This window comes from Necator americanus, chromosome X (assembly GCF_031761385.1).
Source record: "Necator americanus strain Aroian chromosome X, whole genome shotgun sequence".
In the NCBI taxonomy this organism is placed as follows: domain Eukaryota; kingdom Metazoa; phylum Nematoda; class Chromadorea; order Rhabditida; family Ancylostomatidae; genus Necator; species Necator americanus.
The window spans coordinates 32,041,016-32,067,360 of record NC_087376.1 but is presented as its reverse complement, the minus strand read 5'-3'; the positions used below and the strand labels follow the sequence as shown (position 1 = coordinate 32,067,360).

At 36.3% G+C, this 26,345-nt stretch overlaps 3 protein-coding genes across 5 annotated transcripts; 1 reads left to right on the top strand and 2 right to left on the bottom strand.

Annotated features, from left to right (window-relative positions):
• Positions 1-1,697: 1,697 nt before the first annotated feature.
• RB195_026106 (uncharacterized protein) lies at positions 1,698-10,786 on the top strand (the record flags this gene model as incomplete). The annotated part of the gene is made up of 17 exons (XM_064214519.1): positions 1,698-1,776; positions 4,995-5,099; positions 5,347-5,435; positions 5,516-5,673; positions 5,725-5,881; positions 6,466-6,571; positions 6,688-6,886; positions 7,381-7,562; positions 7,662-7,746; positions 7,806-7,949; positions 8,189-8,243; positions 8,306-8,445; positions 8,628-8,769; positions 8,825-9,032; positions 9,096-9,203; positions 10,040-10,209; positions 10,706-10,786. The coding sequence occupies 17 exons, from the start codon at positions 1,698-1,700 to the stop codon at positions 10,784-10,786; spliced, it is 2,208 nt and encodes a 735-aa protein (XP_064070400.1).
• A 468-nt stretch (positions 10,787-11,254) lies between these two features.
• On the bottom strand, positions 11,255-12,624 carry RB195_026105 (uncharacterized protein; the record flags this gene model as incomplete). 2 transcript variants are annotated; one of them, XM_064214517.1, is made up of 4 exons in its annotated part: positions 11,255-11,269; positions 11,470-11,574; positions 11,637-11,750; positions 12,526-12,624. In XM_064214517.1, the coding sequence occupies 4 exons, from the start codon at positions 12,622-12,624 to the stop codon at positions 11,255-11,257; spliced, it is 333 nt and encodes a 110-aa protein (XP_064070398.1). The 2 variants fall into 2 exon arrangements, with proteins under 2 accessions (XP_064070398.1, XP_064070399.1); XM_064214518.1 differs by having other exon boundaries at positions 12,526-12,609.
• Positions 12,625-16,767: 4,143 nt separating this feature from the next.
• RB195_026104 (uncharacterized protein) lies at positions 16,768-26,170 on the bottom strand (the record flags this gene model as incomplete). 2 transcript variants are annotated; one of them, XM_064214516.1, is made up of 23 exons in its annotated part: positions 16,768-16,923; positions 17,041-17,101; positions 17,224-17,333; positions 17,386-17,472; positions 17,587-17,692; positions 17,757-17,878; positions 18,073-18,180; positions 18,280-18,396; positions 19,756-19,834; positions 19,924-20,069; positions 20,814-20,898; positions 21,178-21,284; positions 21,342-21,429; positions 21,489-21,658; positions 22,139-22,229; positions 22,309-22,390; positions 22,614-22,716; positions 22,862-22,984; positions 23,214-23,303; positions 23,367-23,479; positions 23,586-23,694; positions 23,756-23,963; positions 26,139-26,170. In XM_064214516.1, the coding sequence occupies 23 exons, from the start codon at positions 26,168-26,170 to the stop codon at positions 16,768-16,770; spliced, it is 2,493 nt and encodes an 830-aa protein (XP_064070397.1). The 2 variants fall into 2 exon arrangements, with proteins under 2 accessions (XP_064070397.1, XP_013292919.2); XM_013437465.2 differs by lacking the exon at positions 26,139-26,170 and having other exon boundaries at positions 23,756-23,887.
• Between the last annotated feature and the right edge of the window lie 175 nt (positions 26,171-26,345).

Here is a 26,345-nt window from a genome sequence, read left to right as displayed (position 1 = left end):
GTTTCTGAGAAAGCTAACGCTATCATTTTCAGAAAGTTGGGAATACAGTTCTTTCCTTGATTTTCTCTTTTCTTTTTTTTCACGTATTTTTAAAGTTTTTCAATCAACGTATCGTAACAGTTTTAAGCGCATATTTTTTCTCGTGCTTATGTTCAGTTTTGAAAACATCCTGTCCTCAATATCTGCAGGGATTATCGAGTTTGCTCTTCAGCTGATCGCTGTTAATCATTGTCGATTACTCATGCTGAATGCACGATCAAATCGCCACAATAATATTTGTTGTTGCCAAAAATGGCTAGAATACGTTTTTTTGGTTTTCTTTAATACTTATCCTCTGTTTGCGCACGATATTCGATGATTGTTTCCTGGACTTTTTTCTTGTACCGCCTTCAAAAAGGTCTTAGTGATGGTGGATTCTTCAGATTGCATTGACTTCTACTTTGGGCATATCTACATCTAAACATTTCGCTATAAACTTATTGATTCATCTTTTATTGTTATATAAGAAAGATCTTCCAATCCATCGTAAACTATGGATATTAATATGACATTATGAATGCTGGCCGAATCCAGACTCGTATCTATGACAGATGAAGGTGGCTTTTCCAGCTATTTCCTCCACAACTAGCATCGACTACCCATCATGATTGCTCAGGTTTTCCATCCTGTGAATTTAATTTCTAAGCGGATTCGTTGGCATCACATTTCTATCGTTGTTGCCATACAATACACACTGTCGTCCTTGGAACGTGATTCGCCCGTGCCAACGGGCTTGTCAAACCACTGGCTCCGCCCATTTTGGCGACATGCCACACTTCCGGAGGGTGAGGGGCAGGGGGGCCACGTCCCTATCTACTACGTCCTCGTTGATATTTTCACATTCCAAGGATTTTTTTCGTTTCATTTCAGTTACGACTATTTCTATTACTCCAGATGGTTAGGTGCACTGTAGACGTAGTACGGTTTTTGGCTTCCAGAGGCTATTGGCCTAAATCGGCGTTTTTTTAAAGCGTTGTATCATTGTTTTTCTTCAGTTGCGCGAGTTCATACAGTCGTCACATGGTGCTTAGATTTTTACGTATGCACCTGCTCTAAGGTATAATAAATAAATACACCTCCGTCATAATTACCTTGATAGTATGTGAGTATAGTTGTCTGTAGGCGACTGTACACCTGTAAAACAGAGTAAGCCTATGCGATTATTTTATAATTTGAATAAACTTGTTATTATCCTCTAAAGCAGATAGATCCTTGAAAGTTTAGGCATTGTGAAGTGACCCGAACAAATTACGAGTTAACTTTTGCTAGAAAAATCGGTACATTTCTGTTATATTTTAATTTTATTGAAGTTAAAGCTAAGAAATCCTGCCGAAAAATCCCAGAATTTCACTGCTTTCTCTGTGAACTAATGCGATTGGAAAGTTTTATAATTTTTTCCTGGCTGAAGAGCATCTTTTGGGAACCTCATTGTTGCCCAATGAGTCCTATTTTCTTTCATTTCTGGATTGATGTATTCTTTTGCAGATTATCGTTCATTTCTGTCACAAGCACTTCTTCATTTGAAGATTTAGAGCCCGTAGTTTATTTTTTACTGTGATACACCTGGGTAATCCAGTTAAATCTTCAACTTTTCCAGAGTAATTTGTTTGGAGGCACAAATTTTCCGTGTGAACTATGTTAGAACGTCGATCTAAGCGATGATACGTCTCGTGATATTTTATATATTGTGCTTCGATCTCGCTAGATCTCAGTTCTCAGTACCACCTCGTGTTCAAGGTTTGTCGTTTTGGTCCGTTTAATATTTTTCCCTATGAATTTTATGTTCGAATCCCATTCTATTATGAGTTTTATTTCCCTCCATACGATTTCTCCTCAACCTCCAAAAGTAGATTTCTTCTCCACTGGGAAGTGAAGGTCTGATACAGCAGAAAACAGATTTTTTCTCGATTATCCACAAATTCATCATATTTTTCAAAGCGTTCTCGATTTCGGCATAACGCTCGCCACGAAACACCAGCGGTGTGCATAGGGACGGCCAATTACCGGCGCACGAGTGCAAATTATAGTGACTACCGGCCTCCCTCCCCCTCAACGGACAGTAACGATCGTCAGACTTTACCAATCAATAATTATAATTAGCCTTAGTCTGTGAATAGAGGGATTGTTTTCATTTTGTCAATGTTTTGACGGGCTCTAAATGATCTTTTGAAAAAAATTGAGTGACTACTATAGCTGAGGGGTGAGGTAGGAGCACGGGCACGGAGGCTGTAGAATTTTTTCAAAATCAATATTCACAAAAAAATCCATAAAAGAAATATATTATTGTGTTGGAGCTTCATTAGGGTTCTAAAGCCGGTTCCTTCTCTTTTTGCCATATATTTATGTACCATTTTGACGTCATTCAGGCTATTCAATCCACATTTTGTTTTATTTATTAATATATCTATTTTATTAGCATGTTTTTTGTCGTGGAATTCCCTGAATTTTCGAGAAAGAAGTATAGGAGTCTTTTGTTGGCGGAATTAGTTTCGAAATGACGCGAATACAAACTGTAGCGACTATAAAAACCTCTAAAATTGTCGCGTGCCCGTCTCCGAGGTCGGAGTGTTTCAAAACGTGAATGGCTTACGACACATTATCGGCAAAGATCATGTGTCGTACGCCTTTAGTGAGATTTTATTGTCATGAAAACAATTTTTATTGGAAAAAATAGTGGGAGGTCGAAGTTCATCGTCGAATTGCTTAATTTGTTCCTCTCAGAGGGAAATAATGAGGTGATAGATATAGTATAAAATTAAATAATGTCAAATCCTAGAACGCTAGTGTTACAGCATGTTCTAAGTACAAATTTAATTTTTAACGACTGATCTGATATCCATATAGAACCAAGACGGAATATGGTGAAAGCAACCTACAACCTATCCAAAAATTTTAAATCCCAGCATTTCTGGATGTTCCTAAGGTTTCGTTTTTGCTGAACTATTGAAGCGGAACTGCTAATGAACTGGTTTCGTCTTCACTTTTTTGATGCTGGGGAATATATACAGGATGTATGTATATATCTTGAAATGTCAAGCGGATTCTTATCCTAGGATATGCGAGGTCTTTTCTTTTTAGTACTATGCCAGAAAAAGAACTCTTGAATTAGTGGCTACCTTGTTCATGACAGATCACTTATTTACTAGTTTGTTCCTCTGTTTCGAGTATAAATATCAAATCAGGAGCTATAGCACTTTTATTGTCCATGGATTATGATGATCTCGCTCTTTTCGCAAAAAAAGATCCCAGAAATGTAGTGCTGCTCCTGTAGGAACTGTCTGCTGGTGAATTGCTATGTTGTTAGGAAGGGGTCGTGGTAGCAGTCTGTCAATGGGTACCGGTGTAATTTTTCTCCTTCATTAGTAAAAAGAAAGTTTTAGAAAAGTAAAAGTTGCTGAATTTTACGCTCAATACGTTTCTATTTAAAATTCATTATAAAAAAATCATATCGCGGATCTTCATGGACTAAAATCGCTTGAGAATCTAATTCCATTACAATTTTTTTCTTCTTTTTCCCTTCTAAAACCCCTGAATTGGGGTTGATGGTGATTTTTATGGATTTCTCTTGAGGAAAAACTCACTGGATCCTGCTTTCAAAGGTTTGCACGTCGTTCCTACATAGCATCCGGCTGACCAACACTTCTTCCGATTACTTAACTCGGAATTTTTGATTAATTAACGACACCGCTGCAAAGTTCAATAATTTGAACTTTCTCTTAACTCCTTTCTCGAAAAGATGTAACGATATATAATTAGTAGTATAATATAATACTGTTCTTATAGGATGTAAGGATCTTCCGAGAAGTTCATCTCATTAAACACATCCGATTTAGCAACGTTATCAGAGTATTTATTTATGAATAACTAAAGTTTGTATAACAATAAACTATAGTCAGGAAGTTGCTGTTTGCTCAAAAAAGTTGTCTGATGAATAGATTTTTGAGAAAAAAAAAACTAACTAAACCTTATGTCACACCGGAGTTAAAATTCCTCCCATATAAGCGATTGTCGGATCCGGTGCTCCGACCTCCTTCACTTTTCGACGGTTAGCGAGAAAATCTCCCTCACTTTTGAACGGTTCGCAAAGGGACCCCTTCATTTTTGGGCAGTTGATGAAAGGATCCTCATCTTGAGATGAATAGATTTTTGAAAGGAAAAGATAAACGAAAGGAAGGGTAGGGACTTGAGCTGCACCTCATGAGCTAGACCTCCTTCATCTGAGGAAGGTCTTGCTCCTTCCTATCGGAACTATGGTTCTCCCCTAATTATTCGGACATCGTGAACTGAGATTTTCACATCACGTCGTGTCGATGACGTTTCCTAGTTCTGTTTATGAGGAAGTTAAACTGTAGCTGTTAATAGTAACGGTATGTTGAGCGTGATTATAAACAGACAACGACGGAAGACACCCATAAAGATAATTGATAGTTTGTCACGGGACCCAGACACTTTTGTCGACGTTCAGGTAATAGAGCTGATTTCGAAAGAATTAAAATGGTTGATTAGCGTTACCATTACAGATTGAATTATTCAGAATGAAGACATCCAGCTGGATAAGTCCGAAAATTGGAATCGGGTTTTTGTTTTTAGATTTTTTACTCATTTGACAAATTATCTCGACCTAAGAGTGTCTCTGATGCAGTTTTTTTTTGATTCCGTTAACCTTATCCTGACTTTAAATATTTTTAACCAGTTGGTTCTTGTTTAATTGGAAGATTTCTTAATACTTCGAAATACAAAACTAGGTGCAACTAGGCTCTCATAATATTTCATTATAATAATTTCTCTCATAATATTATATAATCCAAGGCTTTTTGAGCAGCTGGTCTTTCTTTATTTATTCACAATTTTGTTGAAAACGAGGTACAATAGCTCTTATAATGAGAATATCCAGAGATTTTTACGTAGTTCGCATTTACTTACTTTCCCGTAATTTTGTTTCGGGTTCATTTCAGTGACTCCTCGATGTGGCTCGCAACTGATCACGATAGAAGTGAAATTCAATCCCAACTATTATGCTGGAGGGAAATTTACCGACTGGATAGTTGTTGGGGTTTCAGGTGACTTTTTCGCTTTCTTTTTTTTTTGTATGGCCGTATTTTTAATGTAATTTTTATTTCTATCATGATTTTTTTGAAAAGATTATTTCAACAACTATTAAACGCAAATTTTCATCCTTTTCGTGATAAATTGAAACAATCACCTTCAAGGAATTTACGCTCACAACTTTTAAGGATAGTTTCAAAAGAAAACATTTTGGCCGATGTTGTTTTTCTTCGTATTCATCTTATCATATTCGTTTTCAAGGCCGACCAGAATGTCGTCTACGGGGGAACGGCGAAACTCAATACGTGATTGAAATCGCTGTATTCAATGATCCATGTCTAACTCAAATGGTATGTTTTTCCATGTTTTTTGATACATTCCTGCAATGTTCCCAACGTTACTTACAAGCTACCGTATGTATCTCTTACAGCCAGCACCTGGTGTTTTTCAAAACCGGATCCGAATCGGACAAAATCCGGCAGTAATCCTACAAGGTGATCAAACTCTTACTGTAAAATGTGTTTATGGATTACCGGAAGTGGAAACATTACCGCTGCCAATAATTAACCCGAATTTCAACATTGAGAGGTAATTAGATGACTTTTATAAAGTAATATTACGGAAAAATAAAATTTTAAGTGGTGCATCATCGTCTGCCGGTTTACCACCGGGTGCTATAATTCCAACAGCTCATACAATTACTGGCACACTTCCACAACCTCAACTCCAACCACATCCGTCTGCTGTTACTACACGAACGGGTTCTTCTGGACTAGGGATCTCGGATACATCCCAGGCACGTTTAAGAATTTTTGCAATTTTCAGGTAATTTTCTGGAAATTTTCCTATCGGTTTAGGATGTAGCCATTTTCTTTGAGCATTGATTTGTTTGAGATCCTTATATTGTTGAGTCCACGAGGATTTTTGGATTCATTATTTCTTCCAGAAGATTACCCTTGATAATTCAGGTTTCCTTAATGTTCTTGATCTATGTGAGATATGTAACGATCACAAAAACTGAAGGAAAAATATGTGATGATTAATTCCCGTTCCACGTATTTTTTCCTGAAAAATTGTTAACGATTTTAATTTGATTCTATTTTTGTCCATCTTCTCCATTTGAGATTCCCTTTTCAAAATTTACTGACAGTTAGGGAAACCTTTCCCAGCTACTCGGTTTAAAAATATCCAGGTTCTCAATGTTTAGCACTTTTTTTGATCATTTATGTCAAACCAGTTGACGTTTCGTCAATTAATTAAACCATTCCTCAATAATCAATTCAGGCCATTATATTCCAGAAATCGCGAGCACGTTGTTTCACATTCTTTAGATCCTTCAACTTTTTCCTTCATAATTTGACTAATCCAGTAATATTTAAGGGGACAGAAAAAATGGCCAGTGTCGATGTGGCAAGTATAGGTACTCAGTTGGAGGAATTACTGAAGCGACAAAATTCAGGATCAAACGCCAATAATCGCCAAGGAGGTGATTTACAAAATTATAATTCCTTTTTTTTAATCTGCATAACATATATTCTTTTACGACAGTAATTGTTTTTGCTCGAATGATAACTCAATCTTTTTTTATCGTTCCGTTTATAGTGCACAACAGTCAGTTGACGGATTTATTGGACGGCCGAAATCCTGGCCCGAATTCGATCATCCCTCAGCTGCCGTCACGCATCACGGATCGAACTGGAAGCGATGGGATAAAGAATGTGAACGATATAAGCGATATTCAAGTGGATACTCATCCTGTTGAACAACCTGTACGAGTTGAAACAGCTACTACAGCCGAGAGGTGAGGATGAAGCACAGAGCGCTCTGGAATTTCTTCAAAATCAATATTCACGAAAAAAACCCATTAAAAAAAATTTGTATTGGAGCTTCATTAGAGTTCTGGAACCTGTTCATTCCGTTTTTGCTCTATATTTACGTACATATCTTCTTATCATTCCCTTTTACGTTCCTTCGCATTTTGTCGTAAACGTGGAAACCATGAAATTCCAGAGTATCTGCACGAAAACTGGTTCTTTTATTTGTGGCTATATTGCACGATAAAAGAAAACATAAAACGTCCGATACCTTTTCAAAAAAAGAAACGGTGGAACAACTCAAACATGTGATCTATAACAGCGAGGTTTTGTTGAGTTGTCAGTACGCATGAGGACCAGTTCTCGCACATACACATTATTATAATTACATATGTTTCTGGTTTTTTGCTCGAGGTACTCACATAGTATTTATACAACTAGATAATATTTTATTTGTATAAATGTAGCGTATATCTTGTAGCAGTGGAGCAGGAGCTCAGCAACGTGGTCGTGCAGCTCCAAACCTTTCCGTCTGGTTATTACCGTTACTGCTTGGAGCCGTTCTGTTGGCTTTGTGTATTCTTTGCTGTCTGTACGTTTGTCTGAAACGACATCATGAGGCTAAACAGAATCGTTCACGCTTACTTGTTGGTATACCTGGAGGTATGAATCCTTGAATTTAAAATATATTGTAAAACTACTAGAACGTCTTTGTGCTATCAGATGACAGCTTCAGAAGTGGTATTTTCCCTTTTTTTTCAGGATCTAATGACAACAAAAACAATTCACATCCGCTTTGGTGGGGCGGTCGAGAGGCCAATCGTAGTGATCGTGCCAATTTCTCAGAGTACATTTCCCTGACTTTATTGCTATGAAATTTTTTCATCGAGGATTTTTACGTTTCAGGGGTCACACGAATTCAGCTGCAGTTTCTCCGGCTGAATCACAAGAAACATCATCTACAGCTCAAGCGACACGTAGTGCATCTTCTGCACCAGCGGCAAAACCACGTGGAATCTTCAAGAAAAATTCCGGAAGAAATATTGACAGGTATGGAAGTTCTGTACTTTTTTTTCTTGATGGGTCGGAATGGTTTGTCTAAGAGATCCATGTGCCTCACATAGTATAAACAGAGAAAAAAATAGAAGATGAGAAAATTATGGAAAAATCGAGAAATAACTAAAAATTCTGGAGTTTCCATAGCACTGACATGAAAGGATTAGTCGTAAAAATGCAGTTTTCAAAACAAATACTGGGTCTCTTGAAAAAATTAACTTCAATTTTTTTAGAGAAGATGCCGCTCAATCCATGAGGGAAATCTATGGAACATCCAGAGATGGCAGCGTGAGAATTCCGAGAATTTTCTGGAATTGTTTCATCCATTTCATTGTAGTATGTTGCTTTAGAACGGTTCACACTATGCTTCGTCTGGATTCTATGGTAGAAAACAATTCGAGACCGATGTTCCAAGCCGACAACCTAGTTCTAATCGAGCAGACTATTTAAGTACACTCGAAAGAACGAGTTCAAATGGGCTGAATTTGAGGTATGTTCTGTTGAGGGACGATGTCTGGAAAAACTCTGATCCAGAAACTTTTGCACTGATTTTGTTGAAATCGTAATCTACTGGAAAGACTTGAAAACCTTCAACTTTGCTCCAGTTTCTGTGCGAAGAAAAAAGTGTATTTTGATCCTTAACCTCGTCATAAACTCTTCCAGAATTTCCAGATCTAACTTGGAGGAATACGTGCAACGAACACACTCTCAACGCAATAGCCAACGTAGTCAGTACGCGTCTCGTCTGGAATTCAATGATCCTGATCTCTTCAGTGAACGAGGAGTTGATATTGGTACCGATGTCAATGTACAGGTAAAATTTATCTTATTCTGTAATTTTCTGTTGACGGATAGATCCTCTCTTCCAGCAAATGCTTCCGAAAAGTTATGCGGAATGGCGACATTGCCTTATTGCTGGTTCTTCTGTTAACAGGGGAGGTAGCCTTAAGGTGACTTCACTTGAGCAGGAAGCAGGTCGTCCTGAGGATTCTGGAATTTCCTCATATAGATCCATAACAGAAATATATCATGCAGCCGAAACCGCTGAGCAAGGAAAAAGTGATGAAACACATAAAGGTATATGCTTGAAAACTGAATCAAAATGCTCTCTTATTTTCTGGATAATAAGCGGCATTATAGGAGAACTCCTTGTTGAACATCGTGATGTGCCTCCGATCGAGATCCTTGAGAAATGTGTTTTGCCTATTCGTGGTTTTGGTGCCCGGAAGCTGACAGAGCAGGAATTAGGTGAGCATATCGTACAGAAGGATAAAAGGATAAATCCTCCAGCGTGTCAATCTACTTGAGATGCTCGAACGCGTTTTACTGGAATTCGTAATCGTTGAGGATTTGGAACGTGCGCTGGCGTATACAATGACTAGCGTATGCCAGCCGATGTTTCAATTTGGTGTTTTTATCCTCCCGAACAAGTCGTACCAATTTATCGACGCCGGAGGCATGAAAAGCTTGGTTGGAACTAGCGCGATCTCGAACCATCAACCGTGCGGCCACAGCGGACCTCTTATCGATTGCGTTACACCTACCTATTTTACAAAAAATAAGTCGTATTCTAAATTGGTGAGAATTTGAGCTACTGCATTCGCAGAAGTGTACAAACAGGATATTGTCATCTTGGAGAGGAGATGTTACTGTTCCCTCATAAACAGTACATACTATATTTCCTTTATACATCTAAGGCGGGCACAGCGCAGCCGGTAATTGGTCCTGCTGTGTCTACACGGTCGATCGACGGTTCAAAACCGTCCTAGTGCCAACCAAAATTTTCGTCCCTCAAAAAATTGCTACAAGACTTGTCTCGGAGGATAAAAACACTGACTTGACATCGGCTAGTCCTCGGAACTCATTGTATAGGCTAGACACGTGTTCACGTATACCTCAAACGGTTTTGAATTGAGGTAAAGGAGATGGCGTATTCCAAGCAGATTGATTAATGCCAGACACTTTATCTTTTATTTTATCCTTTATTTGCTTTGTATATTATTTCTGTTCCCTCTCAAATCGTGGAAATCACAATCCTTGAGATGCTTTCGTAATTTTTCAGCATTAGAAACGTTATATTTTAGGTCGATGGCGTCAATTACTTGTTAGAGACACAATGTTCAGACGTCAGTTGTTGATGGCGACAAGTGTCCAAGAACTGGACGACATCTCACAACAACCTGAGTATCGAAATCTATTCACACGTGAAAAATGGGCGCAAATTATGCAATGTGTACATAATGCGCTCAATCAGGTATGATCGAACATTACCAGGATCTTACATTGAAGACAACACAGTAGATTTTCAATTTGTTCTAGGACTTATTCCTATCTGTTTACATTCCTCGTGAATAAGTAATTATTAAAGGCAGCATACCACGAATCTGAGGTGGTGCGGATTTCAGGTGGAGTATTCTTATAGTAGAGTATGGAGACGGGTGTGATTCCGTCCATTTCTTCCTAATTGCCGTAAAAGACGGCCCGGAAGATGCGTGCGTGCACAATGTTGGCGCGCTCCAATCGAACTCCTTGTGGAAAATAGTGCGCCGGAACGCTTGAAGCCGCATCTTCCGGACCGTTTTCTACGGCAATTAGGAAGAAATGGACGGAATCATCCTTCTCTCAATGATCTACGATCCCGTATACGAATACCGGAAATCCGTACCACTCCAAATTCGTGGGCTGATGCCTTTAAATGAAGTTATTTAGTGGGATCAATTACAAATATCCACGATTACTAAATATTTCAGAGTACTGCTCCATCACTGGAAACAGCGGCGTCAAATTCTCAATTAAACGTCTATATCGGTAATGTAGGATCTGACTGGTGATCACAATGTGTCTTTCTTCTGTAGCATTTATACTACATCTTGTTTATACCTATTTAATACGGTGGTGACAACAAATGAAGCTTTTCTCCCGATTTTTTTCTTGAAAAACATAGGACTAGCTCCTTGTAGGAGTGGAAATATGACATCACTTTGTTCCCTGCATTTCTGGTACTGTAATTGATCAGCTGTCTAATCCGAGCAAACTGTTGGGATAAAATTCGGCGCAAAAACGAGACATCTCTTCAATTTTTATGTTGAATTGTGTGCAGTTTATCGGAATGCGAAAAAAAAATTACTAGTGTCAACTTTCGCATAATGAATTCTCAAAACTTTCCCTTGCTAGAACTCTCAATTCCAAGTCGATTCTTTAGAATCTCTTTATTCAAAAAAAAAAACGTCGCATTTCTCAGTAGACTGCTAGCTTGTCTGGTTCTTATCCCTTCACATCGATTGCGTTGAGGACGCATCTCAGGATAGCATATTCTGGAAAAACAATTTCATGTTGCTCAAAGATCCCAAAATTATCGGGATATTCATCTTCTTTCTGTAAAGTGATGAAAAGAAAAGTAACAATTAGCAATTTCAATTTAATGCTGTTATTCCTTCCGGTTTTGCAGTACTACTACCTCGAAAGATAGGAAAAGATCTCTTGAGTTGTTCCTAGGATTGCTCTAAGTACTCACCGTTTGCTCGATACTTAAAGGATCTGCAAATCGAGGGATCCAAGCATGCCCAGAAATATACAGACCATCATACAAACGTGGCGTCCACATTGCACTCATATAATCCTTAACAAACATTTTTGGAGTAGAACTTCCAGAAATAAAGTGTATCACGTGAAGAAGCTCACATGCGGTTGGTATAGTGAACGTTTTCTGAACGAATTAATCGGAGTGAATGAACCAGACTTGAATCCTCTTCCAGACTTCATTAGAGATTGACGAGGAATCATTAATGATCTTCCCTGAACGAACCGGAATACACGGATCAGCTCTAAGTTGTGATTAATCATGTTTTTTTTGGTTCTTCTGCAAGCTCATAAAACCCATCATCAAAGATAATTCTGCTTTATGCGATGAAAAAAATGATAATCTTTAAAAAATTGTTGCATCGTTAAAAAAAGGGTTGCCTGGAAGCGCATTTGGTTATTAGTTTGTTTATATGTTTATTATTCCATCAATACTAATCATCGTTACTAACGGAGAAGTACGATATTTAAGTTTTACAAAGAATGTTGAGATAAAAATAATAATAATAAATAAATAAATAAAAATTAAAATTGATCCTACAAAAAATAACAAATATATACTATAAGAAAAAAGAGAAAAATAATCACTGGGACCACAACACGAATCCTTAGTGTTAGATATAGTAAGGTTAAAAAAAAAAAACTAAGAGAGGCCTTCAAGCCTAAATAAGTATTCCAGAAAAGTTCCGCTAATTAATTCAATAATTTTTTATAAAAGGTGTAAAAATTATTGAGCACTTCCAAACTATTATTAGAAGAAATCTTAACTTTCGTCCTGTTTATTTTCCAACGTTAGAAAAAAAATGGAGAAAGGACAAAAATTTACGTACATTTCATACTTTTTTTGTTTAAAATGCCATATGATATAAATTCGCGCTGAATCACTTGACTGGAAAAGAAATATTCGAAAAAATTGAAATTTGATGAAATATGAATGGAGCGACAAACTATCCTGGAAGCTCATCAACAAATCACGAATTATTGAACTCACGCTGTAGTCGTTAATCAGTCTACGGTACTGTGGTAATCCTGAGATATCATCGAGAGTTACTGCAAGTATTGCGACCATAAACATCCACCCATACTTCATTTTTTGTCCACCTTAGAAAAATCATTGTGATTATGAAAATGTAGTAAAAAGAAGAAGTAATAAAGGAAGAAATCATTAGAAGTGGCTGAAATGATGAAGAAGAAGGATAGGATGACAAAGTAATATGTAGAATATTCCATTAGATAATTGAGAAGATCCAGATAAGCTACTATTAAACGTGAGGGAAGCTTGTACAGCTTGTAAATTATGGATCAAGAATGAGACTGATCCAGTACTCAGACACCTGTATGTAGAAGTTAGTGAAATTAGTATATTAAAGTAAACAGGCAAATTTTAGCTACTAAATAAGTATGTCAGACTGAGCAGATTTACAAAATTTATTAGAATGCAACATTTCCCATCCTTTCTCTTCTAGGATTATGTCTGCTGGCTTCTGATGATGAATTAACTAGAATTCATTCGGTTATCTTTTTGCTGAAAAAGTACTGAAATTCATTTTTACCCCTTTTTTGTTCGTAAGCAAAATAGACCCCAATTTTTGTTTTTTTTTCTCTTCTTAAAATATCTTTTTAGACTTTGGACCTAGATTTTTAGTGGGCACAAATAAATTTTTAAATTAGGTAGAAGAAATTTGACCAACTTCAGGCTGGCGGCAACGTCGTTTGGCACACACACATAGTTAAAAAAATAGAGGTAGAAAATGGAAAATTTTATTCCAGGGAATTATTTTGAAATGGAATTTCCTGACTGAGGAGCACTTTTATATCAGAAGGGAGGGATATGATGACGAGACTGAAACAACTGAGAATGCATGCTTTGTACATACAGTAAGATTTATTCTTTAAATAAGTGTCACTGGAACAGTACAGCTTAAGCAAGTGAGTAAATAATAAAGAAGAATATGGTAAAATTGCGGCTGTTAAGAAGAGTACGGTGAGATACTTATACAATCGCATTACTAATATAGCAGAATCAGCATTATACTAGTAGCAAACTTTTCGAGTCTTTTCAAATCCCTTTTTATACAATTTATATTCTTTATGTACTTTAAGCAACACATGTATGAACAATAAAATATTATTTTTAAAAAAATTACTGGACGGTAAACGAATGTTTTTTTTTGGTAGACAGCTAATAGACTACTTACCCTCACTACTCTCATTGAGTCTTGTAGGGAGAATTACATATGCGAAGGAGTTAAAATAACTGAGATAACGGTTAGTGTCCCCAGGTGAAAATTCTATCTCATTCGTTTCTCACTATTACTATTACCTCTGTAGCAATTTAGCGACGACTAAAGTATTCTAGGAAGTGTCTAGCCAGTCTGTGCATGGCGCAACGCATGTTTCCGCTGTTTCTAAGCGAGTGGTCGAGAGATCAATTCCTCTCGCCGCTCGGTGCTTGTGACGAATATTAAACTGAGCTCCGAATTCTGTTTGACGGAAAATTATTGGGCTGAAGCACTACGTTTTCCAAGCAGCGGAATATAGTCTTGAAATATGAAGAAATGTATTAATAATAAATAAATAAATAAGAGTAATAATAATGGATTAATGTGAGGAAAAATCTCGATTCGGTGGTTTCCTTTAGATAGGTTTCACTCAGATCCTCAGTGATGATTGAAAATAGCGGATTGGGAACTTATGACGAAAAGGAGGGAATTATGAGGTACAAAAGGACAGTTTCTTTCTTTTTGCGTTCACCGCTAGTGAGGTGCTGGAGACCTTCGCAGACAAGCTCATGTCTTTTCTCGTATACTTTGTAAAACTACATTTAGCTTTCTATTTACAAATAAATTTTTAATCTTATTAATTTATTTTATTACAACTCAAGAGTAACTGTTTACACTTCAGCTATTCACTTTTACCTTCGTATTACGTTGCTATTATTGGGCAATTTTTGTCCTTTTTTGTCCCAACTTCCACGTAATTTTCATGTTACAACCGGAATGGTTAGTATTTTATTCTCTTTCTTCTTTCTTCAGAGGTTTTTTTTTCCTTAGGCTATAGCAATAAGTTTGATTCTTTCATGAGTTCTTCGATTGTAAGCTGCTTTTTTCTCACCTATTTTCATTTCCCGATGTTACCGATTTTTTTCCCCATTGTGATCTCATTATCCCTTCAACTCATTCCTTGAACGACTCTTCCATCTTTTTTTACTTTTTTTATGCTCTTTTCCATGACTGATTCAGCGAACCTCTAAGTTCCCCACTGATTTGTGCTAAAATGTGGAACGTAAGCAATTTGAAGGTAAAAGTGAACTAATCAGACCTTTTTTTCCAGGAAAAACACCTTTTGTCGGGAAAAAATGCGGATTTTTACGTTTAGCGGCTGCAAACATCAGACACATCTTCGTTAAGTACATCTCATTCCAGGAATAAATGTACTTTGATGTAAGTGCAAGGATGAATTCTGTTTGGATCATGGAATATTCTATTCTGAACATAAATATTCTGAGTAATTCAATAAAGTCACGCTCCTCATGTTAATATCAAATTTTGAAAGTCTATGTTTCTGAAGAAGAATTAGAAAAATTCAATTAGTAGTGTACTTGCAAAAGTGAGAAAAGCAAATAAAAATGACAGAAGATGGTGATGAAAAAATAATATTCAGAATTTGATGCACTCATTGCGCTTCCTAAGACGTCCCTATTCATTGCTATTGTTAATGGGGTATCAGATCTCTTGATTAATAAGATTACTAAGATAATTTTGTGAGTATAAGTTTTATGAGTTAGGTAGTTTTGTAAGTTGAATGTATATATTACAGTCTATAGACTCGTTCCTTGTTGTTTTATCTTTCAATACAGTATTCTTTTTCATGGTTTGGCTACATAGCAGAAATCAAAATGTGCTTCTCTTCCTCATTTCCCTCCCTTTTAACTAAGATATTAGTGGTAGATCAAAGATCAAAACAGATCCCTTGCTGATCACGCTTGACCGGGAGGTCGCGCTCGCGCGGCCACCCAGTTGCCGCGACGGTGGTCGCATGCGACGACCAATCGCCGCGCAGATGGAAACCTCACCGCACTGAGAATTGCGCGGAGGTTTCCCTGCCCAGCTTATCTCGCGATGAACTCAAGATACGGTAGAATATTTCTGGATCTGAGTTGGGGCAGGGGAAGTCATAAAAGAGGGTAAGAATTAGCGTGAAGGTTAGAGAGACACATGGTAGTATAGAATTAAGTAAATTCGTATTTCTATCACATGACGCACATTCGGACTTTCCCCGGAAAGGGAAATGGTTACGGTACTCAGTGAGAAGCACTGTCCGAACATATTAACGAAGCTAGACGTAGTAATCTGATCACTATTTCTGTGAGATGAGGTAGCTCACAGTGGCAACCATTATATATACTGCACTGGGCAGCGAACTTTGCTGCTCTTCAGTAATCGCAGCGCTATCGCATTCGCCTGCGATCTGGCTTTCGCAGTGCAACGAAGATCACGACAAAAGGAATTCACTGTTACGAAGCCTATCCCAATCCAAAAAGTCATAAATGTAACCAAACAAAGATGGAACTAAAATTTTATCCAGATAACATCAAGGAATAGAAAACATACTTTTAAAATGAGTTAGAAACTAACAACGACACGATCTTTGAGGTCGAAAAAACGACAATCTGAAGCTGTCAGCTGTTAGAAATGCTTAAAATTATTTTCATATGCATCAATTATGAGCGAAACTAGAACCATGAATTTGTGGTAACTTCCGACATTTCAGTGTTGTTAGGATTTCTACTTCCAACAAGAAAATTACACCTTATCGCACTCTTTGATGCCGAAAGGAAAAGTTGAAGTGGAAAAAAGTTAACACTCGAGCAAAAAATGCATGAATACAAAGTGTATAAAATAGAAATAAGTTCGAAAAGGTATGCAGGAATGAAAAACAGGAGACAAGTGACTGGTATCTCAGATGTCGGAGACAGTATATATTTGATAAAATAAAAAATTGCTACATGAGACAAAGTGAAAGAAAAAAGGTTGAAGCTATAACCGAAACAAATATGGTGCTAAACAATTTGTGTGAATGAGAGAGGATTCATTTAAAAAAATAAAACGTTATTCTCCAGAGAAGCAAAACTTCACAGCTTCGTTTTGATTCTACTTCAGAATTATTCGGAAGGAAACGTCGGATAACCACGCCTCCTTGGATTATCTTGTGGTTTGCTAAAGCACTATGTTTACGGATTACAAAGGAAAATAATCTTCGCTGCTGTTAACGGAGCAGAAATTTCAATGAAGTCATAAAGGCCTAAATCCTGACGACGTGCATCGACTGCATAACGAAGAGAGGCAAATGTTGTCACGCCTAGCATTAATGGGGGTTCACCTACGCCCTGAAAATATGTTTGTATTAAATTGTTTAAAAAAATAAATAAATTATAATAAAAGAACAAGAAAAATTATAATCAACATATTATAAACAATAATAAGTGTTAAAAAAAAATCCACACCTTAGATGAGTATACTTGATCGGTGAACGTACTGGACTCTTTCAGGAGTTTCACTCGGAACCTTCAAAAAACGTTACGTGGATTGTTTTAAATCATCAAAAATCCCGCGAAAAATCCCTTTGAAACGGACAAAAAATGTGAGATTAAAATTATTAAGAAAAAAATTAAGACACTAAAAAATACCTTTTAGGGGTCATAGCGGATGTTGGTAATTTGTACTTGTAAAACGAGTTCTGCACGAGTTTTCCGTTTTTATCATAGGTCAATTCCTCACATGTCATATTTCCATAACACTTAATGCTATTAGTTAAAAAAAAGTTTTTTTTGTCAAAAAATCTATTCCACCTGCATAAAAGCTCCTTCAATTTGTCCAATATCTATAGCCGGATTAATACTTCGTCCAACATCCAGAACAATATCGACTGATAGAAGCTAAATACTATTTAATTCATGCAATAAACTGAGATTTTATTGTGATAAAACGGAATAGGTAAGCTCCACCCGTAGGGTAAGCTCCGCCCACTCAAATAATGTAGCGCAACTCACCCTATTCTCTCCAGTTCGACAATCAATCTCTGAGATTACACAAGCCGCTCCACTAGTATGATATGTTGGTGACTCCTCCGGAATCCCATATTTCTGTCGATCAATCCTAAAGTGTGAAAAATGCGTGGGTGGATGATCAAGGTCACTATGCGTGTACTTCTAATCCATACCGAATATGTTCTGACGCTTGTAATGGTAATCTCATTTGGTAAGCTTTAAAAACTGCTTTTGTCCAGTCTGGTTCTTCCTTCAAAATTGGTCGTAACCCTTCCAAAAGTTTGTCACAACAAGCCTAAAAGATCCATCTCTAAAAATCCATAGAAACTTCCTGAGCACATCACAACGATATATAATGACGTGAAATATAAATATAAATATTGAAATATCCGTGGACGCAAAGAGGTTTACGAAAGGAATAAAAACTTTCTGAGCCTATTATAAAGGATAAATCGATCCTAGAAGATATTTCATCCATGGTGGGCTTACTTGTATGGCTCTTCCATGAATATCAGCATTTTGACTTCCTCCTGTTTCCGGTGCGTTGCACGTTTTATCCGTTCCGGCTTCAATTATTGTGATCATATTTATTGGAAGCTGAATTTGAAGTGATGAAGAAAATATTCGTAACGATACTTCAACACAATTCCGGCTGTAATTCTCCAAAATCTAGCAAAATTTCTGGATTGAACTTACATCCAGTGCACGAGATGCTACTTGAAGACATTTCGTATTGAGTCCCTGACCCATTTCAATTCCACCGATTGATACCGCTACAGTACCATCCAAATAAATTTGTACTAAGGCTGAAGCCTGAAAAATAAAGTAACGAAGCGGTTTTTATAAAAATTTGTTCTCTTAAAAACGTAGAATAGAAAATTAAAAATAAGTAGTGAATAAAAAAAATAATGTGGGGTGAGTGAAAGGGAATTCCGACAAAAAACAGTGAAACAGGTCCATCGGTGTCAGAAAATTGCGCAAACCAGTGAGATATAATGAGACGGGAAAAACTACGTCAGAATGACTGTACGCCGGCATCAGATCGAAGAAATATGGAGTGAGATGGGTCCCACTGTGCTAGCAGCAAGATTGGATGAGATAGGTCCCATTACGGTGGATTAGTGCGCCAGCAGAAAGCATTGGGACAAGATGATATGGGCCCCATGGCGTCACAAGTAAGGTGAGGTGAGATCGGTCTAACCTGGGTAGATTGTTACGTCGGTGGCAGAAAGCAGTGATATGGGTCCCACTGCATCGCACAGGTGAGACGGCGCCAGACAACATGAACATAGCGTTACATGGGTCACACGGTGTAAAAATAAATAAAAAGATAAAAAATAATAATAATAAAATAAGTAAATAACAAAATAATAATAAATGATAAAAGAAATAAAAAAAAAGACAAATAACTGTAAAATGAGATGAGTTCCACGCAATAATGACAGTAGGAGGGAGTGTTGAGACGGGTCCCACTCCTGTGAATTGGTGTACAGGTGCCACAAAGAAATGACAAAAATAAGATGGGAATCTCACGGCAGCAAAGAGTAAGAGTGGGGTACCATGCCTATAAACTGGCGCGCATAGGTCGGAGAATGAGTGGGTCCCATCGAAGCAAATTGGTGTGCATTTGCTCTTATAACGTGTGCTGTTTGGACAACGAAGAAAAATACTCTTTTTGGTTGATATGACACATGACATCACATAAAGACCCAAGGATTCTTACCGTAATCCAGTGGTATTCAGGCGCTAGTAATAAGGCGAGGTGTATAAGTGGGGAAAACACTCTGCTCGAGGAACTCGAGGAAAAAAGAATTTTAGCGACCTCGTCTTACAATAATCCAAAGATGTTTATATTTATGAATTATTGTGATGCACGATGAAAAATGTGAGCGATAAAATTTTGAAATGTTGAAAAAATTTATCAACGTTGGTGTGACTCTGTGTAGTTCTTAGACAAACTAATCCTAATGCTCCAAACTAATGCTTACGGAATTCTAAAAATCCTGACTTGTTCCATCCACGATGGTTTCTAATTTTATTCACAAATAATGGAGAAATAAGTCGGGTTTCATGAAAGGCAGTTGATAAACTCTTAATAGAAAGGTAGGCAGAAAAAAAAATGCAGGCAATCAACAATGTAAAATAATTTTAAAAAGAAAATTAAAAACTAACCTGTTCATAAGGACCAGCATGCGTTAAGCCCATACGGGTTGTACCCATTGCTATTCCACGTTTTATATGTTCCGAATTTCTAGAAACAATAAATAAACAAATAAATAAATTGTTTCGTTTTTATTACTGCATAAAGGGAGAAAAAATGCAAAAAATTCCGATACTAACTTGTTGAACTTGTCTACTTCTTCTTTTTGCCTCCGAAACTCGCTCATCTTCATACATTCTCTCCAACAATCAAGTAGGTTATCGTTAAGTATTTCGTATCCAAACAAACATTTTCCACCGGCTGGATTCATGTTTATTTCTCGGATCTAAGATTTTGAATAGTTGCTTAATCTTGTGTAAATTCAAGAAGTTGTTTGCTTGAAGCAGACATCTTCTTGAATTGAAATTGAAATGACGTCTTCAGAGTAATATTGAGGGAATTTTCAACGATGTTTTAGTGCAGCTGAAGCATTATCCACAATAATGGGAGGAAAAAGAGATCACAGTGAAAAAACACAGCTATAAAGACAGATTTTTTATAAAGAAAAAAAACGATTTGACTACATCTCTACAACAATTTTTGAAAAAATGACCTTATAGTAACGGCAAAAAATCGGTTTTTTTTACACGAAAAGGTTAAGAGAAAAAAAAAACAGCGCTCTGCTATGGTTAAATCCTCTTTCACTGCTTTTATTTTATTTAATTCTAAATTATTCCTTCAACCTTAACCTTTGACGACAGACGGGTTTAACGGCGAGCCGCACACTTTACAGTGGATATTTCTCATGATTTTCTATTTTTTTTAACGTTTTCCGTGCTTGATGAGTTATTATTATTTATTGCTATTATTTCCTTCTTCAAAAACAGTTCATAAAAGTCGATTGACGCAAGATAGGTAAAAAAAAAGCCCGGTGTCGTTAATGCTTCAAAGCAATCACCACCAAACGTCTTTATTTTTGCACCGCATCCAGAGATGAGAACTCGTCCAGAGAACTTTTAATAGTTATTGATCCGGCTCAGTTAACTTTAAAAATATTTATAGAATAAAAATAGCTATTATGTCAATGTACCTCTTCAACTGATTTTCCTACTTTATGTGCAACATGTTGAAGGATGCAATCCATAGCGAAATATGCTTGAGGAACTCCAAAACCTCTGGAACAAAGATAATGCAATCGTTAGTGCGTTAGGCTCTGCTTAAAACTCTACAACAAGTAAAATATTAATTAAGGATTCGGTTGATTTTCTTAGATTCAATGTATTTCGATAAAAAAGAAAAAAAAACCACCAAAATGTCTGCGCCAGGTTCCATTCAAAATAAATTCGGTGCCGATTTTTTAAAATTGATCTGACTTTGACCAAATTTTTTTCTTGTTTTTTCTTTTTTTGTGGATCATTGGTGTATGTAAATAAATAAAAAATAAAACTACCAACCGGAATGCTGTATTACTCGTCTTATTTGTTTTTAATGTGTAACCTTCAGATCTCATCACAGGAATACGTAATGTTGTATCAGACATGGCTGTCGAAAGAAGTGTCACCTAAATTTGTACTGAAATTTCTGGAAGAAACATGACTTGTTATCAATTGAGCTTCACCATCGCTGACATATCTATAGAAAAACCTCCATCAAGATAAATACGAAGATAGGCACACTTGAATATGCCGTTCGAATCGATACCAATCCTGTAAATTTTCTTAGGATCTATTTATATAGACTATTCCACAAAAAAAAATCAACATACCTGTATTTTACCATAGCCGGATGACGTTTTCCAGTGATAAGCATATCCTCATTCCGGCTCATAACAACACTTACTGGTTTTTTAAGTGAATTCGCCGCAACAATAGCACAAACGGCCGGCGGAAGGCTTTGAGTACATTTTCCTCCAAATGCTCCACCCACACGTTTGACCTACATGAAAATAAAACACATAAAAACTTATGGAATCTGACGATTTCTTGTTTTTACTCCATTATAAATAATTTGATTGAATAACCATATTTTTAAATGCTCATAAGGGCAAACCAGGTCGTATATGATAAGGATTTCTTCGAAATGCATTTTTCCTCTCCATGGTAATGGAATTTTGGGAGCACTTACCAAAAACAGATACTCTTAACTCAAAAAGGAACTCCTCATCCTACCGGACAATGCAAAGGTAGAAATATCAGAAGAATGAGGGAAACGAACAGTTGATAGTATCACTTCAATGGTGATGATGCTTGATTCAATTTTAGTTTATTTTATTTTTAATAATTTAGAATTTTTTTTAAGGAATTTTTCATTCGATTTAACACATTAGAATCTAGGAGTGGACGTTCCTTAATAAAAATAATTATTATTCCACTTATTGCTCAAATAAAAAGTGAATAAAAAGGCAAGCACACTAACCCTAACTATTACTTTATGAGCAGGAATACCAAGAGCAGAAGAGGTATGCAGTTGTAACAAGGATGGTGATTGAGTTGATGCATGAATAATCCTTAATTTGAAAGAATTCCAGATGATTCCATGTGAATTTAAATACCACAAGGTTAGGATAATCGAATAAAAGTTCCTACCATTCGTCATCCTCTCCAGGTATCGCAATACAACCCTGAGTCTCCATATATGAATGCTCTTGAGCACCAAATTTTGTTGTTCCTGAAAAATCGTTTAGTTTGAAAAAAAAATGCCAGGAGAAAATGTCTATACAGGATGAGGTAGCGACTTGGCACACATCCAACTGGATAATGTTGAACTCAGGAGTTGAACTTCAGGGAATAGGTCAACCAATTGTGGAAAACTATCCAGTGAGGACCGAGTGAATCCGGACTCATCAAAATTTTAATTATTACTTTTTAGAGCATGTCAAAATTATAAGAACCTTCAAGAACAATTTCGCTTTTTCCCAGTTCTTCTTCAACAACATTTTGCTCCACACCGAGTATCCACGGATCTGCGAGATAGGATTTTTGTTGAATAGCATCCTGAAAAAGATATAAACAGATGTGCTGGATTATAAAGAAGAAAATCAACCTGATAATAGAATCCATAAAATTTGATAAATCCTAATAGAACAAAAAAAATAAAAACGGATTTTTTCTTATGATAGTATTAAATATTTCAAAGTACCTCCATCGTTAGAACCGCAGGCAATTGTAGCTGATATTTTACGTTTACAAGTTTCGCAGCCCTTCGGGCTATATTCACATCTTTTGCCACAACCATACCAATAACTTGCCCTACTGCTTGGACCTAAAAACTTTAATTCATAATTGGATTAGACATAAGTGTATGAAACTCTCGAATCCATAGATATCTTCTTAGATCTTGTTCTGGATTATTTGGATTTAGATTCGGAGGTCTCGAAAGTTCTACTTCTCAGTGGTGAAGTCTGCTAAGCACGTCAACATAAAAATTATTTAAAAATTTTTGGACCTGGTCAATGGGTTACCCGAAAGGAATACAGGAAAAATTTTCAAACCTCATCACCGGAAAATATTGGCGTATCATCGGCACCAAGAACGTTGAATGGAAGCGAACCAGGATTATTTGTGCCACCTTCCGGAATATCCTTAATAGCCGTTTCATAAACTAGAGAAATCAAAAAGAAAATTAATAAACGTTAATTAAATACCTTTATACTTATAAATCCAAGTACACCCTGTTGTTGTAACGCTACTGAGGTATCAATCTCAGCAATTTTTGCATGAGCTTCTGTAGACAACACAAATGCAGCGTGGGCGAGATCTACAATAGGTCGAAGAATAGAATAGAATAGCTTGTGAGGAAAAAATAAGCAAAAAAAGCAAAAAAACAAAAAAACATAGGAAAAATCAGGACTCTTCCTACTTACCTTTTACTTTCAAATCACCGACAAAAATCGCTTCGCCGGTAGTATATCTATCAGATGACTGCGTTGCTAATGGTCGACCGCACGCATCAGATTCTCCTCGGGACCATTCCTTTATATTTACTAGGATTTTAAGACCGTATTGCAATAGTACTAGATAAAATGTCTTGTACCGTAAAAAGCTGCAGCGTTTCTATTGGTTCTTCCTCTCGTGGATAATCACTTCTTTCTTTTCCTGCTGCTTTTTCAATTAGGTCATATAAAGCTGCATGGGCGAGATTTTTCCTGTAGTTGAAGTCTGACATGTTCGAGAAACGAGTAATGTCATCGTTGAGTGCATCCAGAAGTTCTTCAGTGTGCTTTCCGAGACTATCATACCGTCTAAAATATTTCTTTAACAAAACAAAATTCTGCAAGTCTTGGAGTAATTATTTACATAAACTAAGAAATCCTTGGATAGATTTAATAGGATGTGTCTAGGATCTTTACAAGATCCTGAACATCCCAAAGATATCATTAGGTCGTCGGAGAAGTCGTTTTATTTTGTCCCTTAAGATTACTGTACGGTTGCGTCATCCTTAAAAATTGGAAAAAACAAGCGCAATTTTCCCCCTAGGCTCCATATTGTGATAGCTCGTTGAAAAAAAATCGTTGAAAAATTTAAGAAAAAACATTTTACATTAAAAAAAAAACCATACAAGCAAACTCGTTTTCCCCCACATGCAATAAGAACAACTTGTTTAATATTAAATTTAAACAAAATTTTGACTTTTCAATCTTTTTTAATTTCGTTTAAATTTCCCAATTTCTTCTTTTCTAATTTTCTAATTTCTAATTTTCTGATTTTTTTAATTTCGTTTCTTTTATTTTTAAATTTAATTTGTCATAATTCGCTTAAAAAGAAGGAATTCAATCAAATTGTTTCCCTCTACAGTAAAAACAATTTTTTTCAAATAAAAAATTTTAATTGATTTTGACTTTCCAATCTTTTTTGTGCTTCAACGATAGCAACGTTAATCGAGTACGGACTGTACTGTAGCAAATTTGTGGAAGACTTTCTTGCTTTAGGTTCCTAGGAATAAAACACAGCTTTGTGGATCCTTTTTTTGAAAATCGCATTGTTTTGTATATAAATCAGTTTCTTCTCGTAGGTATGCCTCTGAAGGACAAATGAAAATCTTAAGAAGTACTTTGTAAAATTTAAAGACAAAATTTTTAATTTTTTTTTAACACTACCTATATTCATCGTCAGGATTTCTGTACTTTCGGAAGAAGAAATGTTCTCAGATGATTTCATAGCTTTTTAGCGGTGGCATAAAAAATATTATGTGTGAACTATTATAAATATATCGATTTCCCTATGTTAACATATGATGAAGCCGAGAAACGGACATTTTTTATGCTACGTCTTCTTATTATATTGTATAAAACATTACTTTAACGAAAAAAAACAGAATTATTCTCCTTCAAGAAAATTTAAATATAAATAAAGACTATAAGTAATGAAGTAAAGTTCTTGAAGAAGAAATTTAAGAACAAATCCAGACAAAACTTATAATTATCACCTATAACTTGTAATTCTCATGCGTATTACTTCAAAGTTATGATGAAATTTTAATAATTCTGAGTTACACTTGGTAACTCATAGTTTTCAGATAATTTATATAACTTTATTTGAATTTATATATGTTTTCACTTCTATTAGAAATTTTTGGAAGAAAATTCAATGCTTTTTGCTTTATAATTAATGATAGAAACCGATTGGATTCCCTATAATCCTGGGGGCACCTCCAAGAATTCGAAAGTACAGGGGCGTCTGGCATATCAGGGCTGTTGTCTGTCGGGCATACATCGCCGACGACCTCATGTGTCGCGTAATGCTTCCAGAACAGACTACATCCAATGCTATCGATTCGTTCTATTGCTTATAGAAATCTCTTTTCCTAGCTTAATATTAACTAAGGATTTCTAAGAAAGGAAATAATCTCATTTCCTGGATTTCGTAAGGTGGTTCCTCTTTAATCTACAGTCATTACTTTGTCTACCTTCACGTAGACAATCCGAGGCATCTTATAGAAGTCTTGACCAAACTTAGACTATGAGGGAATATCCATAGAATCTCTATATAAAATAACCTTTTTTTGAAGAAATAAGAAGGAATATTGGGCTCTGATCTATTTCTGGTTACAGTAGTGCGGAAAAGAATAAGAAGTATGCTCCAGTTTTAGAAAGCACGTTGTTGATACAAGCAAGATAGAATGTCGCCTCTTTGAGAATTCTTTCAAATTTATCAAATTTATCAAAAACAAAAAAATTACGCGAAAGTTGAAAGGTACAGTAATTCCCTCTTGAAAAAAATATATAAACCAACATCAAACATTATTAAGAAGTAATGGAATTGTATTGTTGAACAAAGATCCTCCTTTTGGAATTTCCGATCCGGCAAAGATTATACTGGATTTTCAGCTAGAGACATTTACGAAGGACACTTCATCCGTGATGTATGCCGTAATGAAATATGATACGCATGCGAAATCATGGACGTAACTTGCTCACCGCCCAAAATGCCGGCATTGGCGGGGAGTCATCGGAGAATTCCGTGTTTCTTTCTCTTCGTACACGCTTCCCGAATGTTTTCCTTACTAGTCACGTTCCGATTTCAAATTATTAATCATTCAATATTACAGAAGCAGCTCTAACCACTTTTTCCCATCGAATATATTTGCAACTGTCAACGGTTTCGCTCCAATTTTCGATAATCAA